Source organism: Carassius auratus, chromosome 15, assembly GCF_003368295.1.
Source record: "Carassius auratus strain Wakin chromosome 15, ASM336829v1, whole genome shotgun sequence".
In the NCBI taxonomy this organism is placed as follows: Eukaryota; Metazoa; Chordata; class Actinopteri; order Cypriniformes; family Cyprinidae; genus Carassius; species Carassius auratus.
The window spans coordinates 5,590,502-5,613,782 of record NC_039257.1 but is presented as its reverse complement, the minus strand read 5'-3'; the positions used below and the strand labels follow the sequence as shown (position 1 = coordinate 5,613,782).

The following is a 23,281-nucleotide window of genomic DNA, read 5'->3' as shown; positions in this document are numbered from 1 at the left end:
GCATTACTGCTATAATCCGGCTTGTTTACATTTGTATTCTGTACAAGTGTTCATCAACATGCTTTGTCCCTATCAAATAAATAACAAATAAATAAATAAAATATCGATTAGTAATAAAAGTATTATATTCTCATAGTGTAACTTGCCTGCTTTAATATTTTTTTTTATTCTCTCACTGATACTGTCTTTTCTCAATACCATTTATGTAAATATTTAAAATACCTCAAATCTCATTTTGATGTCAACCTGATAAGTTCCATATGGTTCAAATGTCAACATATGTTGAATTTGCTGACATATGATTCATCTAATTAAAACCTGATTTGGTTAAAAAAAAAATTTGACTAGCATTTAAAGATCTAATATCTAATAGTAATAAAAGTATTCTATTCTCATAGTGTAACTTTGTTATGAAACTTTTGATTGGTCATGCATATCCCTAAGAGACTCATTATCCTGTTTTGAAATCAAATCTACTGTGATTCCCTGTTGAGACACTAGAAACAAACATGACTAATTTAAACTAAGTACATTCATCTAAGTAATGACTAATTACGGTTTCTACAGTATACAAAATGTTGACATGCAAGCCTAACAACTAATGGGTCTCCAGGTAATAAATGAGGTCATGATGACACAGTATTTTGGCAGCCAATGAGAGACGAGTCTGCTGTGCCATGACATTGTTTGATACAATATATTATGACACATTAGACAAGCTCACACCAGCATCTTGATACATTAAATGCCAATGTCCCTAACATCTATTTAACCCATGTGTACACAGTGAACTCCTTTATTAAAAGTCAAAAATCATTTAAAACATTTTTTTTTTTCATTGCATTAATATCCATGATGTCCATATAGGCCTGTATTTGTACAGTGGGTAAGTATTATTGTCAATGTAATGACAATGCTTTGGTCCACTTACATCCAGAATCCTGTTTATGATAAAAACAGATGAAATGAAACTCAGTTCTTCATGTAACAAATGTCCATCATGTATATTACTTAAAATGCTAGTCAAAAACAATTTTTTAACCAAATCAGGTTTTAATTAGATGAATCATATATGTCAGCAAATTCAACATGTGTTGACATTTGAATCATATAATGGAACTGATCAGGTTGACATCAAAATGAGATTTGAGGTGTTTTAAATATTTACAGACATGGTATTGAGAAAAGACAGCGAGAGAATAAAAAACATTAAAACAGGCATATAATATTACACTGTAAGAAATAAATATGTAAAATAACAGAAAAAGTAGGCCTACTAGCAGCTCATTGCCAGGACATTATCCATTCCTTTTACAGACATTTTCTTCAACTCTAAAACATAACGCAATGTGAAATTCAAAATAAAGGTAAACACAAAATAATAAAAATGTTAATAATAATAATAAAAATGATGATAATACAAATGGAAAATTCCCTCAAAATTAATACAGAACATTGTGCCCCAGATTTAGAAAAATATTTTTTAAACAACCCAGAATAGATGTTTAGAGAGAAAGATTTGACAGAAAACAGATTAATACTGTATGTTACATTAATTTAGATAACTGATAAACTTTGCAAGGTAAGTTTTGTAGAAACAATATTTTGGACAACACCACTGTTATTTGTTCATGATGCAAAAACCTTTCACTGGAAAATGTTATCCCTTTGACCCTGATTTCCTTAGTTCTCAGTCCATATATAACAGGATTCATTGTCTGTGGCAATATCATAGCACCAACCGCAATTAATTTTCTTAAGTGAGGGGAAATATCTTTTATCCTGTACTAGATAATGGTGAAAACCAAAAACTGACCATAATGTCGACTAAAACTAGACTCACACAAAAACAATTCAGATAACTAAAATATGACTAAAACTAAATGGCATTCTAGTCAAAAGACTATGACTAAGACTGAATCAAATCTGCTGTCAAAATAAGCACAAGATGGCAATAGTTTGGTTTGTTTGTTTATCTTCTTCTTAACACCATTCAACATATACAGCTATACCAGTTAATCCATACACAAGTCAATCTATACACGAGCCAGGGGGGACAAATTAGAATCTTCAATTCACTTAACCTGCATGTATTTGGGCTGTGGGAGGAAACCGGATCACCCAGCGTAAACCCACACTGACACAGGGAGAACATGCAAACTCCAAACAGAAAGGCCTCTTGTCCCTACCAGGGACCTTTTTGCTGTGAGACACTGTGCTGCCCCTGGATGGCAAGCGAGCACAAGATTTCTTGGATGGAGGTCTGCCATTTCTGGATTTAGCCATTTCCTCATCTCTCCTGTTGATCAGGGAATGTCATGGCCTAGTGGTTAGAGAGTTTGCCATGACACTGGTTTTGTTTTAGGCTGAGGCTGAGCTGCCAAAGGTGCAGGCATTGATTGTCTAGCCATGATGTAGGCCCTACTAGGGCTGCTGTGGTCCTGCAGGGCTTAGAGTTGTGAGCAGCACTGGATTTCCAATGGATTTGGAAAAAAAATATGCATGAAATCTAATAATATATTATTGCATTCAAATAGCTATTAATTTGGAATAAATGTAATAATGCCTTAAAAATTTAACTTTAATTACATTGTAATTGTAAAAATACACATTTATTTCCCTTGGTGGAAATGTTTATTTATTAAACCTGGAAATGTGAGGAACATTCATTTACATTTGAGTTTTTTATTTTAAAAAAAATCAGCATGAACTTTACCTCATTTCAGCCTCATTTAATTACTACAAAATAAAAACATAGTATTTGTACACAATGTAATGCTGAGATTTTACAAAAAAAAAAAAAAAAACACTGTATTTCTCCTACAAAATTCATGCATTCAGCATTGCAAATTGTGCATATAAACAAGCCAAATCAAGAGAGTAAGAAATAAAAGCATGTATTTATGAATCTATATATATATATATATATATATATATATGTGTGTGTGTGTGTGTGTGTGTGTGTGTGTGTGTGTGTGTGTGTGTGTGTTTGTGTGTGTGTGTGTGTGTGTTTCAAGGGTTGCATTTGGAATATTTAAAACATAATTTGGATAAATAACTGCACTTTCAGTGGACAGCAGAGGGCAGTATATTCACTGAATTATGTCTCATGTCAAATATTGATTTGTAGAGCATGTCACTTGATTAGAAACTCATGTTCATATGCTAAATGGCATCATATATTCCTAAACAGAGCACAAGTATAAATCAGATGACTTTAGATGACAAAGTGCCAACAACACCTAACAGCACTTTGAATGGCTTCTGATAGGTGAATGTTATGTAATCATTTTATCTGATTACGTTTTGAAGAACCAAATCTTCTGTAGTTAAAAGTACTGTGGTAAAAAGATTTTAAGGATGTATGGGATTAATATAAATAGGCAAAATGAAAAAATGACAGCTCTAATTTTGGACAGCATCATAGATTCAAATGGTTTGCTAAGATTAGAATTTCACCAACTTTCACCATGTGTATGAATAGATCTGTCCTATCACATGTCCTCACTTTGCACTCTTTGGAACTGATTGAGACAAGCATGTAACTTGCATTTATATTTGGATTAACACCATACATGTTCATCTTACTTTGCAATGTAGCAGTTGTTGTCACCATTTGCTTGAACATAAATCTTCATAAACCAATGTACGTGCTTTTGCTTAACATGACTATCAGTGACACAATGGGTGCTACAAGCCTTTTTCCTCAGGACAGTTTAATATCCTATCCTGCATGTTTACTGCAGGCATCTATGGTACACTTGTATGGTGGAGCATCGTTTGTTATTCTTACCGCTATGGCCTATGACAGGTATATCACTATGTGCTCCCCGTTGAGATATGAAGTACTATAATGAGACTAGTTTGTGAAGACACAAAAGTGAATAATATCTATGGACTGTTTACTCTGGTTTTTGTACCACATCCTTGTGTTTTCCGTAACAGTTTTTGTATTTCCTCCTCTTGTCAATAAATTTGTGGATGGATTTAAAAACTAAAGAGATCAGACAAAAAATTCTCACCTGTTTCAAGAGTAAGATGAATAGTGTCTGAAAATGATTGGCCAAATTTTGCATAATAAAATAAGGTGCCCGGGAGATGACACTGTCGGTTCACTTTGTTTTGTCATGGCAACGATTTAATAACTTGTGGGAACATGATAATATGTCGTGGCCACAATATCATTTTGTCAAGGTAACAACATCCATTTCCCTTGGCCAAGACTTCTTATGTTGAGGTAACGACATATTTTTCTCGTGGCCATGAGTTTAATGCGTAAACAAACCTGCGTCACCATAGCAACCCAGGATTATCAGAGATTTATTCATAAATATTTTATTTTGAATTAAGAAATAATAAATTAATTGTTATAGAAAATATTTCATTATTAAATTTTTATTTTAACCATGTTCCTTGGCTACCGGACTATAAATACTATATTGTTTCGTTGAGGAATTAATCATTCACGTAGTTTCATTTGTCATTTATCTGACAATTATCCCAATAAAGTTTCGACGTGATGTGATGATAAATGAGCATGTTGTGCTTTCATTTACAAATGAAACTACGTGAATGATTAATTCCTCAATGAAACACTATAGTATTTATAAGTCTAGTTAGCCAAAATAACTGAAATATTGCATGTTGAGCATTTACAGCAGGAGATTATTTACAAAGGTATTCAGAATTTCAATTTATTTCATTACAGTTTATTGAGAATCTAACCTGTTGGTAATAAAAAATAGTGAAAAAATATTAAATAATTTTGCTGTATATGTCAGAATAAAATGATTATATAGGTCCATTTGGAAAAGAAACAAAACTTCTAATGAGATTTAAATAATTTATGTTAGAATAATGTGAATTAGGTGTTTTTATAAAAAAAAAATTTTATGCAAGTTCTACTAGAAAGACTAAGTGCCATGTCACATATTACAATTACATCTAGCTAATCGTCACTCAACAATATATAAGCCCTCTACTCTACTCTTCTAGCTATGGCCTACAGTAACTAATTTTTTTTTTTTTTTTTTTGCTTCTTTATTAAATACTTTTGAGTCTTACTTTCCCCTCCTGAGTCTTAATATATGTAATATAACAAAATTCTTAATAAAATTCTATAGATCTCTGGGGATGACTTAATTGATTTAAAATAATATGCATTTGGAAAAGAAGGTCAGTTCCAAAGGCTTAGCAATTTATGGCAGTTTGACGAAAACTAACACACACAAAAAAGTATTTGTTCACAAACATCATAACAATACTTGACATTAACATTAATTCTCATACTGATCTTCATTCACTAACAATTTCAAACTATTTGGGATTTATGTGTGGAGAAATGTGAGCTCTGGCTAGACATTGTCATAAACACAGCCAAACTGTGTCCATACATGAGAGTTCTATCATGCCCTTACCTAAGAGCTAGAGCATGATCAATAGTTTGGAGCTTGAATTGCAGTTATTAGTAACTTATGGGAGTCTGTCTACACATGTACACACATTTTTCTTCATATGTGGATTTATGTGAGAGACATCTATTTGATGTGCATATTCATCTGGAAGATATATACTGTATACTTGAAGTTACCATGTTATCGAGTTTATTAAGTCTTTTTTTTTTCAGGTGAACGACAGCAAGAAAAAAATTAAAATAAATAAATCAATTCAAATCGGAAAGTTGTTACTGCATATAAAGTTATTAAATTGGTATAAATATAAAAATGCTTAATCATTATAGGTGCAAATAATGCATCTAGTAAATGTAAAAGTAAGTTTAAAAAAGTGTTAAGTATTAAGTAAGTTTAAGTGTTAAGTAAAAAAAGTGCATTTATGAAAATAAAACTGATTTAATTATTTAAATTATGCATTGGAAAATATTGAATACATAATTTGGACATATAACTGTACTATATCTCAAGGGGCAAAATAGAGGGCAGTATATTTAGACTTCTGTCTCATGTGAAAAATTGCTCTGTAGAGAATGTCAGTTGATCAGAATCCAATGTGCGCATGCTATAAATAGCATAATCCATTCCTTTAGTAAACAGCACAAGTATAAATCAGATGACAACAGCAAAGTGCTTTCCAACACCACTAAAGTAAGATAAGTCATGATTTTATTGAATATGTTGTGGATAATCAGATGTACTGCTGAGTTTTCCAGGTTGTATGAGATGCAACAAGGCCAAATTAACAAATGACAGCTCAAGTTTGGACCGCAACATAAGATTAAACAGTTTGGTGAGATTTCGATTTAATCTAAATTATTCATTTTTCTTTATTTATACTTAAATTGTAAATTATTCTATATTAAACTTTTATACACCTGTTTAATTTTCTTTAAACAGGCCATTAACAGTTAACATTAACCATGTATCCAAATGAATCTCTCTTCTCACTGGTCCTGACATTACACTCTCTGGAACTGCCTGAGACCAGCATTTATCCTGCATTCATATTTGGATTAACAATTTACTTGTTCATCTTACTCTGCAATGTAACAATTGTTGTCACCATTTGCTTGAACAGGAATCTTCACAAACCAATGTACATACTGTTGCTTAACATGCCTATCAATGATGCAATGGGTGCTACAAACCTTTTTTGTCAGCTTCTGTATAGTATATTGTCTCAGGACACATCCATATCCTACCCTGCATGTTTGCTTCAAGGCTTTATTGTACACCTGTATGGTAGTGCATCCTATGTTATTCTTACCGCTATGGCCTATGACAGGTATATCGCTATCTGCTCTCCACTGAGATATGAAGCCATTATGAATACCAGTAACTTGGTGAAAATCATATCTGGGATGTGGCTTTTTAATTTTGCTGTAATAATTGTTATTTTCTTTCTTTTTCTGAATTACAAGATTTGCCAGACACACATGACAGATCTTATCTGTTATAATCCATCTATAATGAAACTCATGTGTGAAGACACAAAAGTGAATAATATCTATGGATTGTTTACCCTGGTTTTGTACCACATCCTTGCATTTTCTGTTGTGGCATTTACATACATTCATATATTAATCACCTGTGTTACTAATAAGCAGTCTGATGCAAAGAAAAAGGCACTTCAGACATGTGGCACTCATTTAGTTGTCTTCCTGTTCTTGGAGTTCAACACTCTTTTTCCCCTTGTTGCACATCGGTCGGAAAGTGTTCCCGCTTACATACGCAGGATGTTTTCTATAACAGTTTTTGTGCTGCCTCCTCTTGTCAATCCACTTGTGTATGGTTTTAAAACTAAAGAGATCAGACAGAAATTTCTAGCCTGTTTCAAGGGTAAGATACATAGTATTTGAAGATGGTAATTTAAAGCAAAATTACAATAAACCATTTAATATTCATGATTATGATTATGATTATTATACTTTACAGTTTCTTCCTCACAGAAAGCTATTGGGGTTTTTTCACTATATTATGCACTTTTATCCAGAGTCTGTATAAATTAAACATTTTTAAAATGTCTTAAAATTTCAGTTGATAAAAGTTACCAGCATTAACTGTTAAAATATAATTATTCATTCATCATTAATCTGCTGATCAGCTATGTCTTATCTTAATTAAAAAAATATATATTTATAATAAAGTAAACAAACATTATTAGCTAGTCTATAGTGTTTTATGTATATGAAAACAGATTCAGTTCAAAACAGAAAGTCCAAACAGATCATGAAAACAACAATAATCCAAATGATAACAATTAATGTCCTGTGAAGTGTAAAACTGTATGTAAAAATAATAATCCATAAAGATTTTTTTTCTTTACTTCAAATTGTGTCTTTTTGCTAAAACAAGTCTTTAGTCCAAATAAAAAAAGAAAGTAGGCCTATATCCCGTTTTACTCTTCGATGGCATATCTGCAACTATTTTTGCATTTTTTTTTTTTCTGTGCATATTTAGCGCAGTCTTCTGATTCAGACAAGATGACCTTTTCAGTGAGAAATCAGTATGTTTGAAATTTGAAATGAAAAGTTTCTTGATGTGTTTATTGACAGTGACAGTTGAGTTATAATAATCACGTGCTCCAACATGCAGAAGAGGTTTCTGAGTCTTTTCAATGAACCTTTTAAATCAAATTGCAAATCGCAACAAACGATTCGTTCCCGAGTCAACAACTCACTGATTCAAATGAACCATTGAGTCTCCCATAGACAGTAAAAGAAATGGACACAGCGACCCTATTGGAACTCAACTGAGACAAGTGAAGTCAATTTCTACCTATTTTTAGCACTTCCGTTTCTGACGCGCAGACTCAAACGAAGCTTGACGATGTCAGCAACCTGTCTGACAGATGTAAATCTTCTAGTAGCTGTGCGTGAAAACTGCCATCGTTAATCTTGCAGAGACGGCCAGCTTGAGCAGGGAGTTCTTTGGCGTGAGTGAGCAGGAGTAACTATTCTGATTAATTATTTTGTATAGTGTTTTAAAATGTAACGCCAGCATTCCATATTAAGTTAATTGCCTGCGAGCTTCTCCTCCTGTCTGTACGGTAATTTCTCTACTGTGCGACAGAGAGTCAAGAGGTTATAACGCAATCGTTAGCTTATTTTTACAAAAACTGTTTCTACGGGGCTATAATGTAACATTGAAGGTAATGTAGCCCTTTATGCATTGCCGTGTATCTTTAGAAATAAATAATGGACAAATGGATTCTTTAAACGCCTCAGATGTAAAGTTATTCGCTGTCAAAGTGATGCCAAAATGAATGGGAGGTCAATGGGATGCTAACGCAAGTGAAGTTCTACTACAAGATGGCAGCACGCGGCCGACTTCAACTTCCGGTCGACTTCCTTGCCGCCTGGGAGTCTCCAGGGAACTAAATTCACAAGTAAGAAGATCTTGTGAGCGCGTGTCTGATGCAGTTAGAAGTAAGTTATTAATGTAGAAATTTAGGAGTAACTATTGTAACTGAAAATCATATTTAGGTCAGCTGTTTGTGAACTAAATCTGCTGTTAAGAGTGATCTATTTAGGCCCACTGAAATGCTTGAATGCAGATGATGCAGACACATCAATCTCACAAAAATCTCAACCTCTGGGTTTTAGATAAAAAAAAAAAAAAAAAAAACAGAAACATAAAATAACAGATTAAATAAAATAACTCAATCATGTTCAAATTCCCAGCTGCCGTAATGTTAACAGTTATATTAAAATGCTACGTATGCCCTATGTGATGTCTGTTTTTGTATTGTTTATCAACAGTATACATTTTTATATTGTTTGGATTAACTAGTCGAGTAGACAGATATAAATGTTTATTCATAACCATACTGGAAATTAGTTAATATTGTTAGCGGATGCTAACTGTCTAGCTAACAAGCTTGCTGGTACTAAGTCCAAATATTTTTATTCAACCACCTATACAGATAATATTTGGGGGAAAAAGAAAGAATGTGATGTTCAGAACATGGTAACTACAGTAATTATCAAAGTGGGAAGTGATGCCCTCTGGGGGCATTTGGCTAGGGGTGTATGAGAAGGAAAAAATCATTCTGAATATATACAGTAGTTATATATTCCTTAAAATGTTCTTCCTAAATTCAGGCCTTATTCTCATGCCATATATAACTGTGATGTTCTGCAAAACAAGTAACTTTACATAAAATTGCAAAATGTATCTTTTTTACTTAAGTACATAAAAAATCGAGTACTTGTTACTTGAGTAAAATTTAAAATGGAGTATGTTTACTTTTACTGAAAATTTTGACCTATTTCAAAAACAAGAAGATAAGCAGTTTCTGATGTAATTAGATCTGTGTGTGAAATGATCATGGACTGATATCATATGTAACTTATTTTCTGCTAAGTGCGTGGGGATGCCATTTCACCATTTTAAAGCTTGGCCTGTTTATCATATTGTAATCTAGACTGAAGCAGTCTAAGCATTCCCTTTGCACATATACATTTTCTGAAAAGGACGAATTATACAGGATTTCCACAAGACGTATGCGTCGCGTTTATTAACGTTCCGCCTGGAAACAAAGATGCCGTGACGCCAAACCCCCTCACGAAAAAAGATAGCCATTGTCTTTACAACTATAACGATGAGTGCTTATCAGGATCAACTAAACGCTTGATTTTCAAAAGTATGTTGTGAGCATTTGCAGCATGCGTGTTGTCATAATGATTAATTTGTTTCTTAATAAAGAAAATATATCAGCATCATTAACTTTTTGGGAGAATCATGGGCACGATAGAGTAGATTCTGGTACGAAACATCATAAGAAAAGTAACAAATCATGAGATATAAATGAGAAAACTATAAATATAACATAATTTAGTCTTGCTATAATATTAGATTTTTGCTGCATCATGAAATAAATCATCTGGTTTTGAGTGAAATCAGTATTAATAAATATACTTATTATACATTTCTAACATGTGAGTTAAAAATGGCTCATTGTTTGGCAGATATTGCACTAAAATCACCCTTTTTATTCATGCATTAATGACTGCTTATCAATGATTTATAATGCATTTGTAAATAAGTTTTAGTCCTTTATAAACCCTTATAAAGGGGAACCTTAATGTAAACGTTACCGAAAAACTTTCTAAATGTGGCTAATGATCACAAGAATGAAATGAGACACTTGATCGCAGAGTTGATCTGGGCCACACACCTCCTTTCAGTAGTCGGCCTTATGTTGTTAGCTGTCACACATAGTGCATTTGCCATGTGTGACCATCCTTGGGCTGACGAGGGGCATTTCAGAAACCATATTTACACTAAGATTGTCTTCTGTGTGGAAAGTAAAATATATTTATTAATGTACATAAAATATTTTTATCAACCAAAAGGGTTAACTGACATTTTATTTGTCAAAAACCCAGGTACAATGTGATATTTTAGTATTCTTAGCAACTTTTGAAGGACAAAGCAGAAAGAAGCTTTTTAAATTAGATTGTGTAGGTTGTAGTTACAATATCTACCAGCAGGGCTGTGCACATGCTACAAAACAACACCTATTCCCATGACTAAGACAACACTATAACATTAACATGGCAACTCCATGAGTATAAATCTTTTGCCCACAGGTGGCATTCAACAGTGCTGAAGGATGATCACTTAAGGTGACATTATGCATGACAATTTTTGCAAATAGATTACTTTAAACATTATTTTAAAACTCTGACGAGATTAATAAGGAAAAAAATCTCATATTGTGGCAAATTTAGCATGCTGTTGTTTAATGTTTATTCCTTTTTCAGGTTGTAGTCTAAGTAAGATGATCCTGGATATAGCGAAATGAAAGGATGAAATGGATAAATGTTGGACACCAGTCATGATCTGGCATGATTTTTGCTGGCAGGATTATTGTTGATAATTACTCTTTATTTATATTGATAGCATTAACAGCAGGATTGTGAAGGCTGTTAATAGTAGGAACATTCATCATGTATCCAAATGAATCTCTCTTCTCACTGGTCCTGACTTTTCACTCTCTGGAACTGCCTGAGACAAGCATTTATCCTGCATTCATATTTGGATTAACAACATACTTGTTTATCTTACTCTGCAATCTCACGATTATTAATACAATTTGCATGAACAGAAATCTTCACAAACCAATGTACATACTGTTGCTTAACCTGCCCATCAATGATGCAATGAATGCTACAAGCCTTTTTCCTCAACTGCTGTATAGTATATGGTCTCAGGACAGATCAATATCCTATCCTGCATGTTTTCTTCAAGGCTTTTTAGCACACCTGAATGGTGGAGCATCTTATCTTATTCTTACCGCTATGGCCTATGACAGGTATATCGCTATCTGCTGCCCGCTGAGATATGGAGCCATTATGACTACCAATAACTTGGTGAAAATCATAACTGGTATGTGGCTTTTAAATTTTTTTCTTATAACTGTAGTTTTCACTATTCTATTACCTTACAGGATTTGCCAGACACACATGACAGATCTAGTCTGCTATAAGACAGCATTAATGAAACTCTTATGTGATGGCACAGAGGTGAACAATATAGTTGGGTTGAGTTGCATCATTTTTTATCACGGCCTTTCACTTTCTGTTGTGGCATTTACATACATTCATATATTAATCACATGTGTTACTAATAAACAGTCTGATGCAAAGATTAAGGCACTTCAGACATGTGGTACACATTTGGTTGTCTTCCTGTTGTTAGAGCTTAACACTCTTTTTCCTCTTATTTCACATCGATTTGAGTTTGTTCCCGCTTTCCTACGCAGAGTGTTTTCCATTTCCAATTTTATTTTTCCACCTCTTGTGAATCCACTTGTATATGGTTTTAAAACTAAAGAGATCAGACAGAAAATTTTCACCTGTTTTAAAAACAAGAAGATAAGTAGTTTCTGATGTAATTAGATCTGTGTGTTAAATGATCATGAACTGATGATATATTTAACTTTTATTTGTTACACAAGTGCCTTGGATGCAAATTCATAATTTTGCTTGACCTGTTTATCATAAATCAGTCAGTTTGTTTGACAGACGACCTTATAAATTCCCTTTGCACATTTTCTGAAACTGTCAAAAAATAGTCAGATTATTGAAATTAAATGAATAGTATTCAGCTGGTCATGTGATCTCAACATGACAGCCACCATGAAGGGAAGACCCTCCTTATGGAATCAATTTTTCTAAGCCACTGATGATGACACAAGTCTTCATGTAAGTGTAGCCTACTTAATTGTAAACATATTTGTACTATTTATTTCTGTAGGTGTACATTTTTTTCCATCTTAATAATATAGAAGATGCAATTGTTTGATATTTAGCAAAATAGCTACAGGACATTATTGGTTTACAATGTTCAACACAACAGATTAAATAAAATAAACTGCATATAATCATAATAGTTATTTTATTGCCACGCAACAAATCTCCATGAATAGGAGAGTCAAGGGGAAAGAAACATGACATCCAAAGTGTAAAACACTAACACAATAGCATACACACATGTACACTAAGTAACAAAATATGGAAATTATTTGTTAATTGGTGAAAGAATAAACCTCTTTTTAACAGTTTAGAAATGTATTGCAGTTCACTATCAATTACACATAATCAAACCTAGTAATTCTTAAAAATCTATTTAGAAAAACTTTCAAATGTGGCTCATGATCACAGGATTGATCATGGGCCACAGACCTACCAAGAGCCAGTCTTATGATGTTTGTTGTAATGCCATCATTGCCATGCATGACCCTCCTTTGGCTGATGAGGTGCATTCCAGAAACAACATTCACACCAAGATCATCTGCTGTGTGGGAAGTCAAAGCATAGAATATATTTATTCATTTAAATAAAAGGTTTTCATCAACCAAAAGGATTACTTCACATTTTATTTGTCAACATTGGTACAATGTGATATTTTAGTATTTTCAGCAAGTTTTGAATGAAAAAGTCGAAAGATGCATTTTAAATCAGATAATGCAGTTACGCTTTCTACCAGCAGGCCTGTGCCTACTGTGCTTACAAGCTACTGTACAAAACACAACACCTGATCCCATGACTAATTCAACAGAAAAAAACCAACTCCAACCAACTCCACAAATATAAATAATTAGCCTACAGGTGACATTCAACCTTGCTGAAGGATGATCACTTAAGGTCATAGGCGGAGGGTGAACCAACTCCAGGTTAAGGTTAAAAGCTGTCAAATGTATTAAATACAAACATCATGTCTTTTTAGGCATCAAGAACAAGACATTTGCATCACGTAGGCTAATAAAAGATGTAGATTTCTGACCCTCCATAGACAGCAATGCAACTGAAATGTTCCCAGGTCCAGAAATGGCTCAACTTCAGTTTTGTGATGATATAAGAATACTTTTTTGGCCAAAGAAAACAGAAATAACACAATTTACTCAACCATTCTTCTCCCCTAAGTTACGTCTTCCATCATTTTGGAGAGTACCCAAGAACGATTTGGATGCAATCAGCATTGTTTACATTAAGGGGGAAAGCGTGTACATGAACGTAATGTGCATAATCAGTGTTATTTACACTTAGGGGAAAGCATGCATATGAATTGTTATACTCTCTAAAATGGTGGAAGACTTAAAGGGTTAGTTCACCCAAATAGCAAAATGATGTCATTAATAACTTACCCTCATGTTGTTCCAAACCCGTAAGAGCTCTGTTTGTCTTTGGAACACATTTTAAGATATTTTAGATTTAATGTGAGAGCTCTCAGTCCCTCCATTGAAGCTGTCTGAACGGTATACTGTCCATATCCAGAAAGTTCAGAAAAACATCATCAAAGTAGTCCATGTGACATAAGAGGGTCAGTCAAGCATCGAAAATACATTTTGGTCCAAAAATAGCAAAAACTACGACTTTATTCATCATTGTCTTCTCTTCCATGTCTGTTGTGAGAGAGAGTTCAAAACATAGCAGTTATCCGATATCTAGTTCGCGAACGAATTATTTGATGTAACCAGATCTTTTTTAACCAGTTCACCAAATCGAACTGAATCATTTTAAACGGTTCGCGTCTCCAATACGCATTAATCCACAAATGACTTAAGCTGTTAACTTTTTTTATGTGGCTGACACTCCCTCTGAGTTCAAACAAACCAATATCCTAGAGTAATTAATTTACTCAAACAGTACACTGACTGAACTGCTGTGAAGATAGAACTGAAGATGAACACCTAGCCGAGCCAGATAACGAACAATAGACAGACTCGTTCACGAGTCAAGAAATGGTTGCATCGGTTTTCGGATCAACAGTACTTCTTTCGGACAATTCGATTCAATAAACCGGTTGAAGAAAATGGTTCACCAGTTTTTTTGCGCTGGACGTAATGGCGTCATTGGCAATGATAGCCCTTGATTCAAGCCTTCGGTTTACCAGCGCTCATAACACTCGCACAGAATCAGTTCAGAGTTAATCACCAAAAGAATCAGTTTGGTTCAGACGCTCTGTGTGAAATAACACAGAAATAACACAATTTACTCAACCATTCTTCTCCCCTAAGTTACGTCTTCCATCATTTTGGAGAGTACCCAAGAACGGTTTGGATGCAATCAGCATTGTTTACATTAAGGGGGAAAGCGTGTACATGAACGTAATGTGCATAATCAGTGTTATTTACACTTAGGGGAAAGCATGCATATGCATTGAAATACTCAATAAAATGGTGGAAGACTTAAAGGGTTAGTTCACCCAAATAGCAAAATGATGTCATTAATAACTTACCCTCATGTTGTTCCAAACCCGTAAGAGCTCTGTTTGTCTTTGGAACACATTTTAAGATATTTTAGATTTAATGTGAGAGCTCTCAGTCCCTCCATTGAAGCTGTCTGAACGGTATACTGTCCATATCCAGAAAGTTCAGAAAAACATCATCAAAGTAATCCATGTGACATAAGAGGGTCAGTCAAGCATCGAAAATACATTTTGGTCCAAAAATAGCAAAAACTATGACTTTATTCATCATTGTCTTCTCTTCCGTGTCTGTTGTGAGAGAGAGTTCAAAACATAGCAGTTATCCGATATCTAGTTCGCGAACGAATTATTTGATGTAACCAGATCTTTTTTAACCAGTTCACCAAATCGAACTGAATCATTTTAAACGGTTCGCGTCTCCAATACGCATTAATCCACAAATGACTTAAGCTGTTAACTTTTTTATGTGGCTGACACTCCCTCTGAGTTCAAACAAACCAATATCCTAGAGTAATTAATTTACTCAAACAGTACACTGACTGAACTGCTGTGAAGATAGAACTGAAGATGAACACCTAGCCGAGCCAGATAACGAACAATAGACAGACTCGTTCACGAGTCAAGAAATGGTTGCATCGGTTTTCGGATCAACAGTACTTCTTTCGGACAATTCGATTCAATAAACCGGTTGAAGAAAATGGTTCACCAGTTTTTTTGCGCTGGACGTAATGGCGTCATTGGCAATGATTGCCCTTGATTCAAGCCTTCGGTTTACCAGCGCTCATAACACTCGCACAGAATCAGTTCAGAGTTAATCACCAAAAGAATCAGTTTGGTTCAGACGCTCTGTGTGTCAGTCTGCTTCATGCTGAATCACACATGCGCAGTATCATCAGCTCCTCGGTTCTCGAATCGGACACGTCTTACAGAAACGGTTCTTGACTCGAGAACGAGTTTTGAACATTTCTAGGTGCTGATCTACCACTTGGTCTGGATACATACTGGATCCGGGTGACTGCAGTGACCCTCTGATCTGGAATAGAGACTGGATCTGGTGGCTAAGGTGACCTCGGAATAAGAGAGAAACAGACTAATATTAGCGTAGATGCCATTCTTCTAATGATGTAGCAAGTACATCGGGTGTTATGGGAAGTGTTCCCGGTTCCGGTTACCTAATTAATGCAGCCTAATAATCCTTTAACGGATTTGGATATTAAAAGCATATTAGTATGTTATGTGTAAGCCAGGTTAAAGAGATGAGTCTTTAATCTAGATTTAAACTGCAAAAGTGTGTCTGCCTCCCAAACAATGTTAGGTAGGGTATTCCAGAGTTTAGGTGCCAAATAGGAAAAGGATCTGCCGCCCGCAGTTGATTTTGATACTCTAGGTATTATCGAATTGCCTGAGTTTTGAGAACGTAGCGGACATAGAGGATTTTAATGTAAAAGGAGCTCATTCAAATACTGAGGTGCTAAACCATTCACGGCTTTATAAGTAATAAGAAATATTTTAAAATCTAAACAACGTTTGATAGGGAGCTAGGGCAGTGTTGACAGGACCGGGCTAATATGGTCATACTTCCTCGTTCTAGTAAGAACTCTTGCTGCTGCATTTTGGACTAGCTGTAGTTTATTTACTAAGCATGCATAACAAACACCCAATAAAGCATTAAAATAATCTAACCTTGAGGTCATAAATGCATGGATTAACATTTCTGCATTTGACATTGAGATCATAGGCCGTAATTTAGATTTTTGAGATGGAAAAATGCAGTTTAACAAATGCTAGAAACATGGCTTTTTAAGGAAAGATTGCGATCAAATAGCACACCTATGTTCATAAATGATGACAAAGAATTGACAGAGCAGCCATCAAGTCTTAGACAGTGTTCTAGGTGTTCTAGGCGAAGAAATATAAAGCTAAGTATCATCAGCATAACAGTGAAAGCTAACACCATGTTTCCAGATGATATCTCCCAAGGGTAACATATAAAGCGTGAAGTGTAGCGGTCCTAGTACTGAGCCTTGAGGTACTCTATACTTCACTTGTGATCAATACGATACCTCTTCATTTACTGCTACAAATTGATGGCAGTCATATAAGTATGATTTAAACCATGCTAATGCACTTCCATAAATGCCAACAAAGTTTTCAAGTCTATGCAAAAGAATGTTGTGGTCAATTGTGTCAAAAGCAGCACCAAGATCCAATAGAACTAATAAAGAGATACAGCCACAATCAGATGATAAGAGCAGGTCATTTGTAACTCTAAGGAGAGCAGTCTCAGTACTATGATGCTGGAAATCCTCACATATACCATTTTTCTCTAAGAAGGAATATGAAAGGCTTAATAACAGCCAGTTTGAAGGTTTTGAGGACATATCTTACTGACAATGAGGAATTAATAATAGTCAGAAGAGGATCTATAACTTCTGGAAGCACCTCTTTTAGAAGCTTAGATGGTATAGGGTCTAACATATTTTATAGTTTCGATTTTAGAAGTAAAGTAATTCATAAAGTCATTACTGCTGTGATGTTGGGAAATGTCAACACTTGTTGAGGCTTTATTATTCATTAATTTAGCCACTGTATTGAATAAATGCCTGGGGTTATGTTTGTTTTCTTCTAAAAGAGAAGAAAAGTAATCAGATCTAGCAGCAGTTTTTAATGCTTTTCTGTAGGATAGGTTACTTTCCCGCCAAGCAATATGAAATACCTCTAGTTTTGTTTTCCTCCAGCTGCACTCCATTTAGGGTGCGAGTATGCTCATTATACCATGGTGTCAGACTGGTTTCCTTAACCTTCCTTAAGCGTAAAGGAACAACTGTATTTAAAATGCGGTAAAATGAGGTTTTGGATATGCTAAGGAATTCAGATACATCAGGAAGATAACTTAATAAGCAGTCTTTTGTGGTAGAAGTGATGGTTCTACCATACTTGCAACAAGAAGTAGAATTTACCATTTTGGCTATATGAAGTTTGCACAAAACTAAATAATGATCTGAGATATCATCACTTGGCTGCATAATTTCAACACTATCAGCATCAATTCCATGTGACAGTATTAAATCTAGAGTATGATTTAGACAATGAGTAGGTCCTGAAACATGTTGTCTAACCCCAATAGAGTTCAGAATGTCTATAAATACTTCTTTTTCATTATCAACATGGATATTAAAATCACCTACTATTAAAACTTTATCTGCAGCCAGAACTAACTCTAAACTAAACCCCTTTAATAAAGTCTGTATGCAACATCAAAAGTCTTTGTTGGGAAATAATATTTTTGTTCACAGTTGTTATAGGTTTAGGGTTAATATTCAATATTTGTTAGTGTCCTTTTGTTTATTTCATGAAATAAAAAAGGGTCTCTTTCATTCTCTCACCATGCCTATTAACTGTAATATAATATAAATGCAAATCTGATGACTGTTAGATGAGGCTATAGAATCAGAAGCACTTTGTTCATTCATTGAAAATATACAAATCCTCAGATCTGGTAAATATCCCACAATTATTAATTTCCTTTTATTTTTTGCTCGTTTATACAGACATGAAAAGCCTAGTACAAAGTAACAAGTCCATTATACACAGATAATACAGCATTTTAAAAATAATTTAATACCTTCACAAAAATTACAAAGGAATTACACCCAAATATCATGTAATAAAATCTTATTTTTAAATTCTCTTATGATACAGTTGTTTAGTAAATGTTAATTCACTTTTTTACATGATTACTATAGGTTTAACGAGAATGAAACATACAGGTAAACCTGTGTCAATTTCCATCCAAAATACAACATCAAGAAACTTTTTTTTTTTACATTCCATAATTTTTATTTTCTGTTTTTAACAACAAATGTATTTTTTCTTGGGCTAACTTTGTACTTTTTTAAAACCAAGAGTAATGCTATTCTAATATCTTTAGTTTTCATTCCATATATGACTGGATTGACAGTCGGAAGGACTGTGTAAATCATTAAACCACAAATCTTCTGTGCATTGGAAGAGATGCTGGGGATCCGATATGATAATGGAGCAACAGTTGATACTATTTCAAAGAGGGAAAAAGTAGCGATCTGGGCTATACATGTATTTAGAGCCTTAACTTTTGAATCAGCGTGTGTTTGTTTTATACATGTGATGAGAATCTGTGTATAAGAAAATAGCTGGATTAAGATACTGCTAATCTGTATAAATGCTGTTATAAATAAACCATAAATGTTGTTCACAGTCAAATCCCCTCCACATGAAAGCAAAAGCAAAGATGCATTGTCACAGTACACGTTGGTAATGAAAGACTTGCATTTTACCATTCTAGACTGAAGTGAAAACAACACTAGTATTAAGACGAAGTCAAGACCCCATGCCAGAGATATGATTCCACATATTTTGCAAGGAGTCATGATAGAATTATATCTGAGCGGCTTGCATATTGCTATGTACCGGTCTACTGACATGGCTGCCAGTAGAAAAGGTATTGAACATGCATAAATATGTAGCAAAAAAGCCTGAAAAACACACGTAGGGTAATACACATCATTTGTTTCTGTTAAAATGTCCACAAGCACCCTGGGCAGACCGACTGTGATTCCAATTAAATCAGTCAGAGGAAGGCTGAACAGGATGTAGAACATCGGCTTGTGAAGGCTTCTCTGAGTGATTATCAGTCCAAGAATGATTCCATTACAGACCAGAGAGAACACGTAGATCAGAGCTCCAGCCATGAACACAGGATATATTGCTTTAGGATGGATATCAAATTTTGCTATTTTAAGATTAAATGTGAAAGTGGGATTTGAAAGGTTTCCAGCCATTAAAAACCTTGATGGAAAACAAAAACAAATATATTTTCAACAAAGATAATTTTAGTGGTCATGTAACAAGGTTTGTAAATCTGACTGCCTACATTAAGTCACAATAAGTCTTACCTTAGTTCACTAACTGTTGTAAGTTGTATGACCTGAATACAATAGGCTATGGTACATCATCACCTTTTATGCAGAATAAAAAGTTGTGGGACTTGTAATCATGGTTTAGTTTGTGGTCCTTTGACACCAGATGATGTAATATTTGTGTCTAAAATAGACCTGAGATTTAAGACATGAGATTTTGACATTTTAACACTATGTCTGCTGAATCTGTCATTTTAGAATATTGTAGCCTATATGAAAATACTCTTTAACAGTTAAATCCTTTAACAGTCATGAAACACATTTTTTTAGATCATTTATGAGAACAGATGTGATTCACATTATTGAAAACAAACACAGAACCTGGCCCACAACCCACATTGCAAACAGACTTGGCCTACATGTGGGCGCAAGCTGACACTGCTGGCCTAATGTCGGCAATGGCATGTACCCTCCAGCCAGAGCTGGGCCATGTGTGACAATGACGGCACGGCGGGGATCCGGCAAACAACATGAGGGCTGATTGTTGACGGGAGGATTGTAGCCCAGATCAGTCAGGTCAGGGCCTGACTGACCCAGGGCGTGCACAGACCTTTTGAGGGGCATGTGCTGAAACTGAAAAAGGGCACCCCCTCCCTTTTTTATATCAATTATATATATTCTCTTTTTTAGCTATTCAGTTTGGTTTTATAAGCTAATTTATTGGTATTATTTGGTTAACATGATTATGAATGACATTGAGAAGGTCTCTTATTCACTACACTTTCCCTAAAATAAGCCAGCAATGAAAAAATAAATAAAAATAGTGTGAAAAAGTACAGTTGCAGTGAAAAGCATTTCTGGAGGATCACGTGACACTGAAGAGTACTGAACTGGAGTAATGATGCTGAAAATTCAGCTTTGATCACAAAAATAAATTACATTTTAAAATATATTCAAATAGAAAACAGTTATTTAAAATTCTAAAAATATTACACAATATTACTGCTTTTGTCATGATTCTGCCTTCATGTCATGACTTTTCTCTAGTCTTGAGGCAGGATCATGACAGACCCATGTTTTGTGTACAAGCACATGGCCTTGTCCTTGGGCCATGTGCTTGTGTTGTCTCGTTCCCTTGCCCCGCCCCCCTTGTTATCCTAGTCTTGTCGTGATTGCTGTATCTGTGCCACCTGTTGTGTCTTGATTTAGATCCCCTAGTGTGCTCTGTCTTTTGTCGGTTCATTGTTCCTACTTGTTATTGTGATTGTTCCACACTGAGATTGAGATTGTTCCTACATGTGAGTGTTTACCATATCGTGAGTGCCTCTATATGTTTCTGAATCCCTGAAGAAGTCTTTGTATTACCGTGAGTGTGTACAGCCCTAGCTGTGCACGTGCCTGATTTTAACAATACTACACTTCATTAAAATGTCTCTGATCATTTAACCATTATCATGCAATGTTGTATTTATCTTGTTTATCATGAGTCACATAATATGCTGCCAGATCTTAGCCTCATTTGTGCCACATATCACCTGACTCAGGCACGTGCACAGCTAGGGCTCAACCTGTGCAGAGCACATGTCCTTTTTGCCCTTACACTCCGAAGTGCCCTTTTTTTTGGTGGTGTTTTTTTTTCTTCTTTTTTTTTAAATCAATGGTATTGGTATATTTATCAATATGAAAGTTCTTAAAACGAGCTTGTGTAAATTTTATTCGATCCTCAAGCTGTCAGTAAGCTAATACCTCCGCCCCCTCTATATTCATTGAATTAACTGAAGTTCCACAGCAGCCGCACAGTAGACAACAGCGGAGCTGAACAAAGTTTTGCGAAGGGTAAAAAAATTTCCGTGTTTGAATAAGTACTACTAAACACTGTTTATAAAGGCTCATATTTTATTTATTTGATGTCTGACTGACTCACTGACTGAGACATGTGGGACGTCGCCTGAGAGAGAGGGCTAGCATTTGCCATCTAGTCATAGCCAATACATAGCCAACACTTAAATAGCCTGTGCATACAGTAGCATTAAATCTTTAATAAAATGCGATTTTGGCCAAATGCATTTTACCACAGGAAAAACTGAGAGCTCCGTCTATATAGATACAAAAACTAGTTTGTAACCTGTAGATGAAAATGTAATGTGATGCCGGTGTAGCAGTCGATTCTGTTCCCCTCGGAATGTCTGTTTCCCCTCGGGTTGCCAGGTCCGTGTGATAAACCCAACCAAATAGTTAATCAAACATTTTCACAAAGTAGACTAAATTCCGCGGATGCAAATACACCAAACACACCTGGATGTAAGGAAAGCAAAAAGGGACAAATTTATTGCTACACTGCAGCATAGTAAAATGATTATCACACTCCCGTTTATGTTCTTTTTTTATTATTATTCATCTTGCAGTTGTTATGTTATTTTTGTCTTATCTTCTTACATTTCAAGTTGAAAAAACTCTCGTCTTAAATTTATTTTCAAGTTTAAGATATAGGACTGTATTTTGAATTATTTGACTTGCCGTACAGCCAGTCACGCTTCTTGCGCACGCTAGTTCTGATCGTACGTATAGTAACTCGGCAACTAAGAATTGTAGTATGTTTGCGTAAAGGGGAACAGACATTCCGAGGGGAACAGATTGACTGCTACACCGGCAACGGCAGTCGCTGTCGCCGTTTTAATGACGGACAAAAAATTTTTCACATTTGCACACATTCGCTGGTCAAAAACTATATATTGATAAGTAATACAACAACATATAATTTGTTTTTACCATCGGAAAATCATAACAGATGCGCCCCCGCGCTGTTTCGTACTGGAACTTACACAAAGCGACGCGTGATCCTCGTCACCTAGATAACATATTTCTGAGAAATTTCTTCTTTGATTTATGATTGCTGATACACTTAATTTATTAACATTTAGGCTAATCATGTTATGGTATACTCTCCGCTCGTCCTCACATGTATAAAATGTAGTAAAACATTGTTTTACTACAGTAATGTAGTAGTAACTCAAAAAAATTACAGAAGATCACTGTGAAATCTTTATATTTTATCATGCAGAATGTAATTCGTGATTCATTCCAAGGCTTCATTTATTTGATCCAAAATACAGCAAAAGCAGTTATATTGTGTAATATTTTTAGAATTTTAAATAACTGTTTTCTATTTGAATATATTTTAAAATGTAATTTATTTTTGTGAACAAAGCTGAA

The 23,281-nt window shown here is 34.7% G+C and overlaps 3 protein-coding genes and 1 pseudogene across 3 annotated transcripts; 3 read left to right on the top strand and 1 right to left on the bottom strand.

The window, feature by feature from the left end:
- The first annotated feature begins 3,470 nt into the window (after nucleotides 1-3,470).
- On the top strand, nucleotides 3,471-4,053 carry LOC113114577 (olfactory receptor 4F15-like; annotated as a pseudogene).
- A 2,320-nt stretch (nucleotides 4,054-6,373) lies between these two features.
- On the top strand, nucleotides 6,374-7,312 carry LOC113115507 (olfactory receptor 52J3-like). The gene has a single exon (XM_026283097.1). It carries the CDS (start codon nucleotides 6,374-6,376, stop codon nucleotides 7,310-7,312), a length of 939 nt encoding a protein of 312 aa, XP_026138882.1.
- Nucleotides 7,313-11,407: 4,095 nt separating this feature from the next.
- Nucleotides 11,408-12,349, top strand: LOC113114576 (olfactory receptor 52J3-like). Its single transcript, XM_026281459.1, has one exon. The coding sequence runs from the start codon at nucleotides 11,408-11,410 to the stop codon at nucleotides 12,347-12,349; it is 942 nt and encodes a 313-aa protein (XP_026137244.1).
- A 6,660-nt stretch (nucleotides 12,350-19,009) lies between these two features.
- On the bottom strand, nucleotides 19,010-19,990 carry LOC113115506 (olfactory receptor 146-like). The gene has a single exon (XM_026283096.1). It carries the CDS (start codon nucleotides 19,988-19,990, stop codon nucleotides 19,010-19,012), a length of 981 nt encoding a protein of 326 aa, XP_026138881.1.
- Nucleotides 19,991-23,281: the final 3,291 nt, after the last annotated feature.

What these genes read in the sequence shown, in the direction of transcription:
- LOC113115507 (XM_026283097.1), top strand. Translation starts at nt 6,374, where the DNA reads ATGTATCCAAATGAATCTCTCTTCTCACTGGTCCTGACATTACACTCT.
- LOC113114576 (XM_026281459.1), top strand. Translation starts at nt 11,408, where the DNA reads ATGTATCCAAATGAATCTCTCTTCTCACTGGTCCTGACTTTTCACTCT.
- LOC113115506 (XM_026283096.1), bottom strand. Translation starts at nt 19,990, where the DNA reads ATGGCTGGAAACCTTTCAAATCCCACTTTCACATTTAATCTTAAAATA.